Here is a 16,781-nt window from a genome sequence, read left to right as displayed (position 1 = left end):
ATATGCGATCGCATTTTTCTTCATTGACATTACTCAATACGCCTCTCTCTCTCTCTCTCTTTTTTCTCTACTCCATGTTAAAATAACATCTTTAGAAAGTAACTCTTTTACAACTACATTGCTATTATTGCTTGCTGCTTAGTGCTACCGAATTTCATTTGGCATATAGCGAGTTCTGAGCCCTGAGCAATCGCCAATTCATTAGAAATGCACCTCAGAAAGATTTCTTCTTTTTTTTTCTTTTTTGCTTCTTCTTCTTCTTCTTCTTTCGATACCACTCTCTTAACGTTATTTCATACGTTATAGATAATAATTACGTGCGCATATACATTCTTTTCTTTGTTTTCTATATAAATACTCCTATATAATATAGAGTCAATATAAAAGACTTCATATATAGAACCAAAATGTTTAAGATCATTCTTTCTTGCCGAAGCTAATAACGCAAAAATGAAGATACGTTCTTTACCAAATACTTTTATAAAACGTGTCACTCTATTGACACTGTCTGATACACGCACTAGCTGTAAGTTCTTTCTCTCTCATCACTATATATATATATATATATATATATATATGTTATATATATATATATATATATATATATATATGCGTATGAAAAAAATTTGTTGCATTAACCTCTAATATGCTTTAGGTACCGATTTCCTTCTCCCCACTCTCGCCAACGTTTACGTTTCTTCTCCGCTGTGCTCGAATAATCGTTCGAAACTAACCGTCTTTTAGTTTTCGTCACCCCCTCTGTCTTTGATACAGGATTCATAGCTTGTACGTGATGCATTTTGTTATTACTGAGTGCCGTATTAACTCCCGCTAAATTAAGAAGCGCATCCGCTATTTTTCTTTGCTCATCGAAATCAGCAGACACCTCCTCGGTAGAGTACTTGCTACAACAATACAAATTCGTTAATGTATGCTTACAAAAAAAAATAACGAGAATACACATTTAATTATATGTGTTTCTCATACTTTTCCAATTTAATTGATGTGATACAACTATATGTGTGATCTTCGCTAGAACTTCTTGTTATTACAGGAACTAACTTTTCAGATTCTAATATTTTTTTTTTGCGATCTGTAAGTCAATGATTGCAGTTTAAAATACAATTTTATTTTAGCTATTAATATTGTTAAATTTATGTTTATATATATATATCTATATGATATAACCTCTATTGTGATTCAAAATAATTGGCCCATGTTTAAAGGAAAGCATAGCAGCTGCAGCAGCATCCACATCACTATCTACTTCTGTTTCAGGAGTTTCGCTAATATTGCTAGATGCCAGTCTTTTGGAAAGGTATGGGAATAAGACAGGATCTGGAAGACGTGCACTTGCATTCTTCCTTTGAGTTTTTTCTGGAGTAGAAAGATTTTGTGCAGTTGGAGGTGGAAAAGGAGCACGAGATAATGCCTGTATCAAATTTGGACGATATTGAGCATCTACCATCCATAACGAACCCTTACCTAAATTCTGAAAATTAAATATATTTATATATACTCAATGAATTGTAGAACATTCTAATTAAAACACATGTATGCACGGTTAATCACTTACTGGAGCTTTTTCTACCTTACGAAAACATTTATTTAGGCTCAGATTATGACGAACAGAGTTTTTCCAACCAGTTGGTGCATTCCTAAAATATGGAAAATGATCCAATATCCATGCATAAACTTCTTTAACTGGAAGAGCTTTCACAGGGCTGTCTTCTATTGCCATAAAAATTAAACAAGAAAAAGAATATGGTGGTTTACTATTTCTATGTAAGTGAGGATCATAAGGGATATGTGTTGGATGCTTGTTGCGATTTGACACTGGCAAATTGTTGTTACTCAATGATATTTTCGTTTGATCACTCGGAGAAGTTTCATAGTGACCTTTCATGCAATCATTAAACACTTGACCGGACTTCTGACAATTTCTATTCGAGTGCTGATAGTTTTGCTGTACGTGGCTTTGTGATGTAGAATAAGTCTTCTTACTTCTAATTTCTGCAATTTAAACAACATTAGAAATTCATTATTTTTTAATAAAAATATCTAAATATGCACGTTACCTGAACAGTAACTATCATCCAAACTGGAAACAGAATTAGTATTTTCAGAAAAGTCCGCAATGTCGTCGCACACATTGTTATTTAAAAGATTCTCATTCTTTATATCCTTGCTAGGATTAGATATTTCTAAGCCCTTGAGTAAATTTTGTTGATGTAACCAGCTGAGGGAAGTTAAATCATCATCCGATTGACTATTCTTTTCTATTGATTTTTCATTAATAGGCAATTCTTCTTGAACATCGTAACTCGAATTGGATTCTACAAACGTATTTGTATTATTACGCTCTTTAGTTGTATAAGTTGCATCTTGAAAATTGAAAATTTGATTGGACCTCAACTCTATTCCACTTTCCATACCTGTGGAATCTGGTCTATCTGGTGGCATATCGCGTCGAGTTCTTCCTTGATCACTGTAAGATAATGACGTTACAACCTTCGTTAATGTATGTACAAAAAAGTGATTTATAATAATTACTTTTTTAAAGAAGTTCTGCCAGATTTCACTGTTCAACGGTCTCATTATCCAATGTTAATTTTTTTTAGATTAATGTCTGTCGAAGTGCATTTGCTTGACACATCCCGATTACCTGTAACCTGGGTACGCATCATCGAGATAATTATACTCGAAGTATCAAATTATATTCTAATTTTCATCTATCCCTTATGACAATGAAAAGAAGCTTAACATTATAACAATGTAACACTTACGCGCGTACAAGAATATTACTAAATTGATACTACCAATTAATTAAATGCTTACAATGATGTAATATGCACAGAATAAAGTGTCTCCTATTAAATTACATACAAAAATTAATATTACATTAATATTTAACAATGCTTATAATATGTAAGAAAAACAAAAGAGTTAATAAATATTACTAATAAAAATAATACACAATCAAATTTGGATTTACCGTATATCGTTTCAAATTGTTAAAATTAATAATCATCAATATTGAAAAGAAAAATAAGTAAATTTGGTATGTATACAAAAGTGTCACATCCTTACAACTTTGATTTAACATATTATTTAGACATTTCCATTGTAATATTTTTTTACAATTGTATTGTTAAAATAAATAACATGAATAAATCACGCCGAAATTGATATAAATCATATCTTGATATATGTTAGAGAAAGCAATGAATTATTTTAGTAAAAGCTTCGTTTCATCGCTGGCAACATTGCGATTTATTATATATCGAAAGAAGGGGGGGAGAGAGAGAGAAAAAGAGAGAACGTGCGTGAGTAGCAAAATTGAAATTTCCGCGCACACCTAGCCTCGAATCCAAAGTACCTACGACAACGACGACATCGTCATTTGTTTATCCACTAACAAGCGACAAAATGGCGGTGCTGTAGAGAACACATTGCACCGTACGATGCGTACGTCGACGAAATCGATGCAGTTCTCCTAACTAATCACGTAACATACACACTAAATTGGTATATCATAGATCAATGATTAAATTCCCGTTAAAGTATCATTCGTGTTTACTTGATTTTTTTTTAAAGAAAAAAAAAAAGCACACGCGAAATATTTATCAAATAGAAAAAATGGCGTCTGATTTTAATATATCGATGTAAATGCAATTTTGACCATTAAAAACGGCAACATCATGTAAGAACTATGATACATTTTTATTCGTCGTAACCTCGTCCGACTAGTGACACGCATTAAATGCCATCCGCATTTAAATTTTCATTGCACTCAACATGGATACGTAAGACGTATTTTATGGGAACTATATTTCGCATTCGATTCTCGTATTGAGGACGTTGCGTTTAAAAAAACTTCATCTTTTTGTATACCAAATATCACGATTCGAATAAAAATAGAGAAAAAACAAAAAAAGAAAGATTATATATTTTTCTATATTAATATCATACCTATAGGTGAAGAATTAAATGGATCGCGGTAGAGTAAAACGTGCAACTGTCTATTCTGTTACTTGTTGAATTCAAATATGGAGTTGATAATGGTTACGAAACTCGAACAAATAAGAACGATCCTTGTAATATCGCTAACACACGATGTCAGCCTTTAATCATTCATTAAGTAAAATGTTAACGAACAGATCGTGACTTTGAATAAATTCAAATTTAAAGAGAGCTCAATTTGCTAACTAACATATTACAAAGATATCTTTTTTTCTGGCCACCATATTTTGCATTTTTTTATACACATAATTGTTTTCTAACCCTAAGATTTTTAAATTACGACAATCCCATCTTCGTCAGCAATAATAATTAATTTCATCGTATAACATGCCTTCCCTCTCCTAAAATTTCATGATTTTCTCTTTTGAATAAATAAGAGAATTGTACTATAATCAAGAACGGTATCTTGCATGTGTCACGTTTTTAAATATTAAATTGAGATTTTCAACGTCATCGTTTCGTTTCGTTGTTTAAATATGAAATGTGGGACATAATCTTACAAAATGAAAGTAACACTCACGTATCTTAGTAGACAGACGACAGTCTCGGTTGATTTTCTAAAGCAAGCATCTCGAGCACGCACTACACAACACCCAGCTGATCAAGGCGCCATATTTTGACGTCATCACATGGTTATGCGAACATCGCGCTCTATATTTACGAGAAATAATATCTCGATTGCGATATTTCGCCCGGGAAACTTAATAATAGTAATTTAATAAATATTTTTTATATTTTACTATTTTAATATTATTCATTACTTTATAAGTTTCTTTATAATTATTTTAACTTATTCGAGAGTATCTTAAAAAAATTTACAGTAATTAATCTCAATTTCATTACAATAATCGACATTTTTACTTTTTTTCTATTAATTATAATGATATTATAAGTTTCTCTTATTCATTTATTTATTTAATTCTTTATTTTTGTCCTTTTTTAAATACAAAATATAATACTTCCAATTGTTCTGAAATTTTGAAAAGATTTATAAACTGTAATTAAATTATTGCGCGCAAATTTCAAATAATTCTTTTACGCTCGACGCGCCATCTAATCTAAAACTTATTCTTCCGGTGAACAGAAACGTGAGAAAAGTTCTTTTCCTATACGTAACTATGACGGAGGAGTAAGTAATGTTAATATCTTTAAAAGCATCCAATATAATCGGCATATATTCATTTTATTTTTTATTTAAAATTATTACCAAGATGATGAACGATGATTTATCTATTATTTTTTTTATTAAAGTTTACTAATCTCTTACAATTGTGCAGAGAATAATGTTTCGTCAACGTGTAACCTAACTTTCATAAAGCATGAGATATAAAGTATAACATTAGTGTTCAACAAATTTTATTTAAACTTAAGTAGTAAAGTAATTTTTTGTTCCGAAAATTATAATTAATTCTACAAAATATATTTATTTCAAAAATAATTATTTAATAATTTATTATTACGCTTTTTTTTCTTTAGGAAATTATCACGATATGGTGTTTGTTTGTAAAATTAATTTATTCGCATTTTTTATATTTTTTTTTATTTGCACTTATACAGAATAAAAGGTCCTGTCGAAGCCAAAAAGCTTCCAGCAGTACCGGAATCGGTACTGAAAAAGAGGAAACGTCGTGAAGCGGTAAAAGCTACACGATTACAAACATCCATTAAGGTTAGTGTTCACAAGAAATTTCTAAGAAATAACTATTTTATAAAATTCTTTTTGTTTTAGTTCACATCCAATAAGAACTTGTTCTCATTGAAAAGAGATCTTTAATGTATGTAATTATAACAATTTATTTTCATTTTAGCAACGTGCAAATCGTTACAAGAAGCGCAAGGTTATCTTCAAGAGAGCTGAAAACTATGTTAAAGAGTATAGGAGAAAGGAACGAGATGAAGTTAGATTAAAAAGACAGTCAAAAAATCGAGGAAATTATTACATTCCTGGTGAAGCCAGATTGGCATTTATCATACGAATTCGTGGGTTAGTACAATTTTACATATTCTGTTTGTAATGTGCATTACAGGCGAGGATTTTCGATTCACTATATAATTTAATTTTATTTCATTTGTTTTAGTGTTAATCAAGTGGCACCAAAAGTACGTAAAGTACTTCAACTCTTCCGCTTGAAACAAATCAACAATGGTGTCTTCGTAAAACTGAATAAGGCCACCATAAATATGCTTCGTATTGTGGAGCCATATATTACTTGGGGATATCCAAATTTGAAATCTGTTAGAGAATTGATTTACAAACGCGGTTTTGCTAAAATTAACCGCCAACGTATTCCAATTACAAGCAATAGCATCGTTGAAAAGAAACTTGGTTAGTATGATTTATATATGGTATATATATATATATATATATATGGTATACTGACAAATCCATGGAAGTATGCATCAATAATTGTGCATACTTCCTTCCATGTTGTCAAAAATGAAATAGTATTTTTTAGTACAATTATCGGTATATATTAAATATTCAGTTTCTAAAAAATACTAACACATTTATAATATATCTAATGTATATATTTTGCATATCAGTTAATATTGAATAAGTTGTTAAGATTTATAAAACGATTGTATTGTTTTAATATTTTACAGGTCGCTCAGGAATTATCTGTATGGAAGACCTGATCCATGAAATATTTACAGTAGGACCCAAGTTCAAATACGCAAGCAATTTCTTGTGGCCTTTCAAGGTATTATGATATTTAAATAGTTGACACGATAATCCCTATCATCTACTTTTTTTCTTTTTCCTTTTCCATCTTACTTTTATTTGCAGTAATGTATTTTTTAATAGGTCTCTTTTACTACGACATAGGCATGGTTGTAAGACATTTGCTTATGTTTTATTACCTCCTTCTATGTCGAAAAGTAACAGGAGTATGAGCCCATTGAAATTTATACTATATTATATTATTTCAAGACTAACTCCCACAATATTTAAACTTTCTTTATTTTTATATATTTAGATATTTTTATGTTTTTTAATTATGCATATTCACATGTCATTGTTTTTCTAGTTGAATACTCCTAATGGTGGATGGAGGAAGAAGACCAACCACTACGTAGAAGGAGGTGACTTCGGAAATCGCGAAGACAAAATTAATGAGCTTCTTAGGAGAATGGTTTAAGCTTCTTATAATCTTAATAAATAAAACCTTATTAAAACAATAAACTGAGTATATTTTCTTTCATTTTACAATAAGATAGATAAATTTGATATAAATTAATCGTTTTGCTATGGCATGCTCCATGACTAGACTGGGGATTTTTATGCAATAGCATATTTTGTATTAAAGACAAATCATTGAATATGTTATATATTTACGTCATATTTTACATATTTTTCTTCAGTTATCAATTCTCTTTTCAACACTTGATAAATCATTAATTATAATTCATGATACTTCCACGTGTAAGACTTTTTATCCTTAAATTATTATTTATTAATAACAAATGGATAAGAGAAATAAATCATACAAATTTAATAATTACAGGAAGTACCATTAATAAAAAATCACAGTTAAGACATAAATGATTGTTATTATATATTATTTCTAATTTATTTGACAAATATAATTAACATTTTCAAAATATAATTAACAAATTTACTACAGAATAAAGAACAATAGAAAATAATAAAAATAAGGGAGCAATTGGATTTCAAGTTTTACAGACATATTTATTCATCTAGTATTTGTTTAGCCAATGTTGTTAAATTCGTATTTCTATATTCTAATTATCATTTTTACTTTGATTATTGATCCTTTTTAATAAAGCTTGTGCATGCGCTTGTATTAATTTATTCACGTTATTTGACATAAATGAAAAATTCAAGAATCTTACTAGTCCATTATGATAACCCGCAGCAAGCCATAAGTGACTCCACATATTTGAATTCCAACTTACCTATAGGATATCAAATATTTTAACGATTACTTTGCAAAATTTGAATTTTATTTATAAAAAAGAAATCACATATGAACTTACTCTATTCACAGATGTAAAAGGGTATCTTTCAATGGGAACAAGTGTCAACTTATCAGAATATAAAATTTGTTGGTTTATACCCTTCGCTAATTTATCATAGATTTTCTAAAGTCAAGATTATGCAATTAAAAGATTTTTGTACAAATATAATATATATAATAATTTAATAGAGAATATATATTTACCGCAAAATTATTATGAATTATAAGACCGAAACGTTCTTTACATCCATCATATGTCTCAGGCATATAATTATAAGGTTTTGATTTGTTTCCTTTATCATTACCTTTATTAAGATCCTCCTTTGGTGATTGTTTTGGTTTTTCAAAATCTACTACTTCAATATAAGAGTTTAACTAAAACAAAATATATGCATATAGAAATTAATATTTTATAAAGAAAACAAATAATATACGTGCTTAAAATACTTACTTAAAATGCACGATACTTACTTGTCTTTTTCTTGGTAATATCTTGTCTAAATCTTTTGTATATAATAACTGATGTGGAAAAATAGAAAGAATTTCTCCGGCATGAGTACCGTGTGCTATACTATTTGCATAATCGGATACAGCAATACTCTGAACAGAAATTTTCAATAAACATTTATGTGTATTATAAAATAAAAATAAGTTGCAAAGCGTATAACGTTCTTACAAATGTTGGTGAATTTGTTGGAAGAAGAGGGCACGATTTATATCCATGTTCTCTTACAGAAACTAAGTACGAGTTTGTATGTCTATAACTATAAGGAAAAATGATTAAAATATATTATAGAAAAAAATCTTCTAGTAAATTTCAAATAATTCAAATTGATCAGACAAAAGTATTTATGTAATACCTTAAAGCATCATCAAAACAAATCACAGCACTAGGCCAATGCAGCATCCATGCTCCATCAGTTATAATTCCTTTTTTGATGGTTTCTTGAGGAGAACTTATATTTTCTAAATCCCATACCTTATAAGACCTATCTATACTGGCTGAAACTAAAAATCGCTGACCATTGTATGGAATCATTTCCACCACTGTTGAAATTATAAATTTATTATCATTTTTGCTTATGCACTTTTACACTGTATACACCTTAATTTATATTTACTTACTACTAACAGCGTTACCATGTGCAAAAAAATGTGAAAATGTATTCATTACAATTGAATTGTTTTGTTTTTGTTTTAACAATGGTGAGTCCCCTGTGAGATCCCATACTCCAACATAGCCGTTTGAAAAACCAGCAGCGATAATACTACAAAACGTATATTTAAAAGTATATATATTTCTCAATAATAATTTAACGAGCAAATATATATATATAAAATGTAAATCGTACTTGTGCCCACGTTCTTTTGTCCACGATATTTCGGTACATTGCCAATTCTGTTTACCATTATCATAAATAATACTATTTACAACTAATATCAGTACAGGATCAGTCTTGTAAATTGGTAGACTAAAAAATAAGTCGCATATGTAATACTTGAATAAAGTACACATGATAAATTTGTGTAAGACTGAGCACCTCCAGTTCAGATAATGTACGCATTCGTGGGAAAATTGAACGGAGGATTGAAAACTCTGATTCGAGTCTCGATCCAGTCAGCGGCCAATAGCTCAATTTTTTCACGAATCCTACATTTGTATATCCAATATATCTATAATAAATGTATTGTATTCTTACTTATTAGTTTCAGATTTGCTGAACTTAAGTTCTTCTGGAAATGGTAATGAGTAAATATAGACAGAACCATTCGAACAGGCAGCAGCTAATAAACCCATCCTTCTATATGTTCCTTTTTTATAATTATTTAAAGTGTCATCCTGGTAACATCCAGACGGACACCACTCAAAAGACCAAATTGTACTACTATCATGTACTATTGCATATGAAAGAGTAGGAGTACTAATTTCAGATTTCGATCTTGACAATTAAGAAAATATATTAACGTTAATGATGCTGTAAGAATATACGAATGTTATTTAGACATCTAAAACTTACTCGTTATTTAATTTACCCATATTCCATATTTGTATCATATTAGGTCCTGAATGTGCCTTTCCTACAATAAATTCGTTCTCCATTTCAGGATGTGTACTTATTGCTATATATTGGTCAGGTGCCTTATGGTACGCATAAACTGGTATAGGTAACCATGCTAAAGCCCATACAGGTCCGCCAGTAAAAAATGCTGGTAAATCTATAGAAAGAAGCAAAAATAATCAAAGTTAATATTAACTTCAAGTCGATTATTTATATCGATTTTTTATTGATTTTTTTCACCTTCTGAAATTCCTCCTTCAAATGTTTTCCAATATTTCCATTCCTCTTCCCCGTGTTTCGTATTGGTAGATGAATTTACGGTTACTGTTTTTGTAGCCATTGATACTTTTAATGGTGGTAAATATTGTTTTGCATCTTCATTATTTAATAGTACAAATGGATTGGGAAGATAATCATCGTAAAATTGAAATTCATAATTCTCCATCTCGCTGTAAAAATTAATAAACAACTTAGTGGTTTATCACGTCCAAAAATAAAATTATTAATAAATAACTTCATTTATATCAAAAGAAAAAAGAAACAATTCATACTTACAATTCCATTGTCCATTTAAAAGCAGGCGCATAACATTTACTCCAGGATGCTTTTAATGCGTGCGGATCATCCAAAAACATCATTACGCTGTCTGATTCTATAAAAATGTATATAATATTATATGTTTTATATAATAGAGAGATAGGAAGGGAGAGCCAGTTGGTGTTTAAATCTAGCAGGAGTGACAGTTGGTATTTAAATCTTACAGGAGTGACAGTCTTTAAATCTGGCAACAGCGTTTTAGAAGTTTAGTAGGAAAATCTTGTAAATTAAATTTAATTAAAAACGTATTAAGATTGGCATCGATTAATAGAGAAACGGGAGCATGAACTTTTAATTGTTGATTCTCTTATTTTTAGGTCAGTTGATCACATGTAAATATTGTAAAATTATTAATCTAATTTATTATGTTTAAATAAATTACTCTTATTTTTAGACGAATCTAATTGTGGTTCTTACTCTCAACAAATTAAGGATTACAAACATATTATATATAATATGTTTGTATACAAACATATTATATATAATATGATAGATATATAAACATATTATATAGTATGTTTGTATAGTAATATATATATATAGATATACAAACATATTATATAATATGTTTGTATAGTAAATATACATTCTTATTTTTTAAAAATTATTTAGCTATTGAAATATATACTTTCTTTCTCCGAAGATCCAATATGATATTGCTGTTCAAATTTTAAACCTAAATCATCTTCACTTTCATCATCAGTTGTATCTCCTTGTTTAAAATCAGGTGAATTATCTGCGTTATTTTCTATATCCGAATGCTTATCTTTGAAGTGTTCCATAATTACTTCTTTACTTTTAGTTTCAAGTTTGCATATTTTACAAATAAATTTCTATCAAAAAGCAATAAACAGATATATTGTTAATATAATAAAAATATATGTTACATGATGCGAGATATATAAAAAGGATATTAAATTTTCTATATTACCTCTTGAGGTGTAAAATTACATTGAGAAGAATGTTTACACATGTCATTGTACGAATTACTTGTAAAATCACATGTTATTTGACGACATTGCGTGATGCCTTTTGATTGTAATTCCTTCTTCCATAAAGATTTCCAAACAGACGGTATTTTCTTTTTAAATTTCGGCTTTTGAATGTTTTTCTATAATTGCGTAAATATATCATAACAAGAGTCAAATGCAGTTGTCTCAATTTAAAAATAAAAACCAAATAATATCTCTGGTATAATAAATACCAGCGCAAGCCATTCCATTATTCCATAATATTAAAAACTATTTAAATATGGACATTTATTGCATGATACATTTTCTAATATTTTTTTTCTTTTCTTCAAAGTTAGATGTAAATTAAGATATACATCTAGTATTGGAGTGGCAGATTCACATGTAGTAAATATCCAATGATCGTTAGAAATGTTTAAAAGTTTCATTAGAAAAATTCAGTAAAATTGACCGACAAATTATATAATATTTGAAATTAAGAAATATCAAAATTATTTTAAAGGGAATATGAAACTTCATTTTTCTATACGTTATATTATATTACATTTGTAAATAATCTAAAAGAGTACTGGTTTTCTTCTATTACTTATTGTAATTCAGATCGATGTTTCTGATTTACATATATTTTTTAAATTTGAATAAAATTTGAATAAAATCAAATTGACGAATGTCGTTATATAGTAAAAACAAGTTCTGATATCGAAGAAAAGTAATGAAGTATAATTTAAATGAATGAAGATTCTGGAGTAGCTGATTCTGGGAGTCGATCTTCTTCATCTTGTATATCTATGATAGCACATTGTATTTTTCTCTTTAATTTTCTGCGCAAGTATTCTGTATTCAAACACCGTATTTCACTTGCTACGTACGATCCAAATGTATCGTATTGATCTTCTGTAGCAGGTAATGTATTATCAATTTTGGAAAATGAATCATCTTCACTTTTTGGCTTTTTCATTTTCATTGGGTGTGGTTCAGTTTCAAAAGATTTATTTTCTTGGCAATTGATACCGGTATGATTTGATGTACCATTTGTATCATCCAAAATATCTTCAGATTTTGTGCTTGTATTTGGTGCTATTTCTTCAGCCTAAAATTATTTAAACATTGATTGAATTGAAGACCCTACTACTCCAGAAAAATACACAATAATAAGCAGAAATTTGAAGACATAGAAAAATGTGCACAATGCATAGAGGAATGAAAAATTATCATATCTATCACAATATTTAAACTATATAATAGATATTATAGATGCAGTATAAAATTTGTTATTGTGTTATATAATGGATCATAGTGAATATCAATTTATAAATCAAACTGTTTGCACATAAATGATATTAACCAGTAATGCTGAAAACTGCTATTTAGTAAAGTAAAATTTATAATTTTTATATAGTAGCAATAGACTGGGCACTTCCCTTAACACATTTGAGTGATCTATAAATATTCCAATAAATACACAATAATATTATTATTATTATAATCTGTATCATCGAGTAATATTGTATTTAATTTATGTAGTTGTAGATAATATATGGGTTCTTTATTCGCAAAATTAAGACATGTGATGAAAGAGAAAAGGTGAATAATTTTCTATAATACGTCTTGAGATTTTAAACATACAGTAGAGCCCCTATTATCGGAACCATCGAATATCATAACGAAACTTAAAGCTGTCCTACCAACTAGAAACATATTAATTAAACATATTAACTACAAACGTATTAATTAAATGAGTACTAATCACATATCGCAGTAGCCGTTTAATGTGACATTAGCATTTGATTAGAGCAGAATATAAACATGTATCCATTTTATTTCCAGCATTTCATTCCAATATATTCTTGCATAGTAAGTCATATCTTATTTGTTTTTTTTTTTTTGAGAAATGAAAATTTTTTGATTTTAATAGAATAACATAGAAGAAAATAATTTCCCTCAGCACAATATATCCATATTTTCATGTAAACCACTTTCATGATCATTGACATATGTGTATATATGTCACTATAAACATCTTTTCTTGTGTATATTTTTGATTTTTCTTCTTTTAGACATTTCATTCTTTTAGGACATATATACAAATTCCTTTTTTCCATTTTTATTTTGCCATAATAGTATCTATGAGTGAAAAAGATATGTAGCATGCAATAAGTGTCCAGTCTAAAAATAGCTTTTCGAAGAAACGTTCATTTGCAGAAGTGTTTCTATTTAGTATACTTCTTTCATTAGTACACTTAGTTTACTTAATTCATTTTATAAAATTAACTTTTATATATATATATAGGGTGGTAAAAAGAAGGGTTCGTTATTTGAACTTACCGAAACGAGTAAAAAAAGTTTAATTAATATGTGTCCTAAGAAATTTATTACGAAAATAAGCAAAAATTGTTACTAATATCAACAAAGACCGAAAAGTAATGTGTATTTATACAAATAAACAAATATTGATATAGAAATAACATTACTTCCTAGTCGAAATAAATAATAAAAGAACGCTCATAAATAATAATGGTTAATACACATCGAAAGCATTGATTTTAGGACTCATATTAATTAGACAATTTTAATTCACTTCAATGAGTACTATAAGCTCTTCAGATATCGAACCCTTTATTTTATTACCCTGTATATTATTAATTTTTAGAAATTGCATCATTTTGTAAATAATTGCAAGCTAATATAGTTGCACATTACACAAAATCATGCTTTATATTTGCTTACCAATACAGAAGAATCTAAATCCATCTTTTTAGATTGTTGTTCTTCTTTCACAAGTTCTGTAAATTGTAATATTTTTGACACTGCTCTATAAAAAGAAAAAAAAATTGTTTATCGATTTACATTTTGTAATTATATTTTCAGCACGTCGACTCAATCATACGGAGTGTCCTGCAACTGATGATACATGCGAGCAGAAGATAATTCTAAACGGAAAACTAAATCGTAAATGTAAAATTAAATTTTGTTCTTATATAAGATTTTATTTTGAAAATTTATTAAGCACCCTAGTATCTACCCGCTTGTACCCAGTACGTCTCCGCTCGCTTGTACCATCACAGTTACAGGAGATTTTATATTATTTATACATACTTTTCAGCAGCTTTACGTTTTACTTTTTCATTTTCTACAAGTTCGATTGGTAAATGTTTGCGTTTATTATATTTCAATTCTCTATGAACTCGTTCATGAATTTCCATAGATGATGGCATCATAATAGCATTGCACACGTGACATGTTACCATTAATGCTCTTCTTTCCTAAGATTAAAATTTAATTATAATAAATATCATTTTGAACAATTTTTTATCAATATAGAATGTTTAAATATACAACTTACATCATCCGATTTACCACAAAATTTTATATGTGATATAAATCCATTAACACTACGTTTTATTACTCCACATTGTTCGCAAACAAGTTGTCCTCTCCTTTTCTTTATGGCAATAGATAATACCCTTTTCAATAATTTGTTATCATTTTGAAAATCCTATAACAACATTATGTAGAAATTAGTATATTTATATCATAAATTTGATTTTTTAAATAATTATATAAATCTTATTAAAAAATCTTGTATTATATACCATTGATTCTTCTCCTTCATACCAGCCCATGTTGTTATGTTTCATTAAATTATGCGTTTCCCATTGTCCTTTTACTATTTCTATTCCACATCTCATGCACTTACTTATTTGTATCTAAATTCAAACAAATATAATTAATGATATGAAGTATTTAATATTGAAATAAGCTTTACAAACCTCTTCATTCTCTACTTCATTTAATCTATTATTTTCCTTTGACATTGCAGCTAAGTTAGATACTTGTGTTATTTGTTCGATATTAGGAGTATGAATGGCTTCTTTTTTCTTATTACTATTTTTAACTTCACTTTTAATAATATTTTTATGTTTCGATGGAGGACGTCCTCTTCGCTTAGGTGTATTAATATTGTCAGAAATGTCTACTTTGATATTTTCACTGGAAGATTTACTGTTGGATTCAGCTACTGAAGTATTAGAAGAATTTTTTGTACGATATGTTGATGTTTCCGAATTGGAAATCTGTTGTTGCGAAACATAGTTATCACATTCATCTGGAGTTTGAATACACACATACTTCCTAGGTCTTCCTCTTTTTCTTGGTTGCCCAGAAGATATCATAATAGAATTAGCAGGTTTCAGTTCATTTTTTATTTCTTTCTGCGATACAGAATTTGATTCTGTGCTCGCTATGAGTTCTTTATTGCTTATTTTATGCGAATCTACATTGGATTGGTGTGATTCGAGATCATGCTTCATATCACGAGTTCCTGGGTTAGATGCATTGTTTTGATATAAAATTGAAGTATCGCATAATCCTATTTGATCTACAGTAGATTGTACAGTTGAATCACTAATGTCTCTAGTTTTGTACGTATTACTTTGGGCAGTCTTATTAGAAGAAATACACATTTCTTCTTCTGATTTAACAAATATATTAACAGGATTTAATAAAATGTTATCATCAGATTTGGTCGATGTTGTTCCTGGCATAATTTTAGGTATCATTGCTAATGATAATTCTTTATTAGACTTTTTTTGTGAATTACCTTTGACATTCATTGAATCTTATATTTTTAATTGAAAAAAATGTAACATTTACCCTAGTTCTTCCATATATAATAAATATGGAATCATCATCAATGAAAGAGCATTGCAAATTAACAAGTAATATCAACTCTTGTAACAACCTAAATATATTTTGATGTGTCTTCAAGCAAACCTAGTTCCTCATATCAAAGCGTGGTAATACGGTATTAAAAACTTCACCAAGCTTTCCTTCTTCGATATTATGTCTATCTATATTCAACACACACAAGCACACACGGGTTTATTCATCTATATATCCAACAACTTAGGTAGGAGTAAAAGAACAGAATATAAGATTTTACGGTGGGTACTGGGAACGTCAGGAAGGGTAAAAGGTATACCTTACATTCGCCATTTAAAATGAGACCCGCCAAATTTCAAATTATTTGTCAGATATCAATTCACGATTTTTTCCTCATCAAAGAAGAATATCTTCAAAAATTATTTTATACGTCAGAATATTCTTATAATTTTGTATTGTTCATATTCAATATTTTATAATACATATCT

The 16,781-nt window shown here is 28.6% G+C and overlaps 3 protein-coding genes across 6 annotated transcripts; 1 reads left to right on the top strand and 2 right to left on the bottom strand.

The window, feature by feature from the left end:
• Positions 1-570: 570 nt before the first annotated feature.
• On the bottom strand, positions 571-4,648 carry LOC122516608 (forkhead box protein N3-like). Of its 4 annotated transcripts, XM_043634552.1 has the most exons (8): positions 4,544-4,648; positions 2,554-2,672; positions 2,436-2,488; positions 2,079-2,336; positions 1,577-2,013; positions 1,189-1,492; positions 988-1,093; positions 571-905 (listed from the first exon to the last, which is right to left on the bottom strand). In XM_043634552.1, the coding sequence occupies exons 3-8, from the start codon at positions 2,461-2,463 to the stop codon at positions 635-637; spliced, it is 1,404 nt and encodes a 467-aa protein (XP_043490487.1). In that variant the 5' UTR covers positions 2,464-2,488; positions 2,554-2,672; positions 4,544-4,648; the 3' UTR covers positions 571-634. The 4 variants fall into 4 exon arrangements, with proteins under 4 accessions (XP_043490487.1, XP_043490485.1, XP_043490488.1 ...); XM_043634550.1 differs by having other exon boundaries at positions 2,079-2,488; XM_043634553.1 differs by lacking the exon at positions 2,554-2,672.
• A 445-nt stretch (positions 4,649-5,093) lies between these two features.
• LOC122516609 (60S ribosomal protein L7) lies at positions 5,094-7,203 on the top strand. Its single transcript, XM_043634554.1, has 6 exons — positions 5,094-5,152; positions 5,581-5,692; positions 5,832-6,007; positions 6,102-6,349; positions 6,628-6,725; positions 7,053-7,203. The coding sequence occupies exons 1-6, from the start codon at positions 5,142-5,144 to the stop codon at positions 7,161-7,163; spliced, it is 756 nt and encodes a 251-aa protein (XP_043490489.1). The 5' UTR covers positions 5,094-5,141; the 3' UTR covers positions 7,164-7,203.
• Positions 7,204-7,693: 490 nt separating this feature from the next.
• On the bottom strand, positions 7,694-16,413 carry LOC122516600. The gene is made up of 19 exons (XM_043634541.1): positions 15,402-16,413; positions 15,225-15,338; positions 14,975-15,127; positions 14,728-14,894; positions 14,359-14,443; positions 11,592-11,771; positions 11,289-11,493; positions 10,619-10,715; positions 10,304-10,512; positions 10,022-10,220; positions 9,704-9,943; positions 9,356-9,475; positions 9,129-9,271; positions 8,864-9,050; positions 8,680-8,767; positions 8,475-8,603; positions 8,208-8,378; positions 8,023-8,127; positions 7,694-7,941 (listed from the first exon to the last, which is right to left on the bottom strand). Exons 1-19 carry the CDS (start codon positions 16,242-16,244, stop codon positions 7,768-7,770), a joined length of 3,609 nt encoding a protein of 1,202 aa, XP_043490476.1. The 5' UTR covers positions 16,245-16,413; the 3' UTR covers positions 7,694-7,767.
• Between the last annotated feature and the right edge of the window lie 368 nt (positions 16,414-16,781).

This window comes from Polistes fuscatus, unplaced genomic scaffold, assembly GCF_010416935.1.
Source record: "Polistes fuscatus isolate 324 unplaced genomic scaffold, CU_Pfus_HIC Scaffold2, whole genome shotgun sequence".
NCBI classification, from domain to species: Eukaryota; Metazoa; Arthropoda; class Insecta; order Hymenoptera; family Vespidae; genus Polistes; species Polistes fuscatus.
The sequence above is the reverse complement of the archived record's forward strand: the minus strand, read 5'-3'. Positions and strand labels throughout refer to the sequence as shown.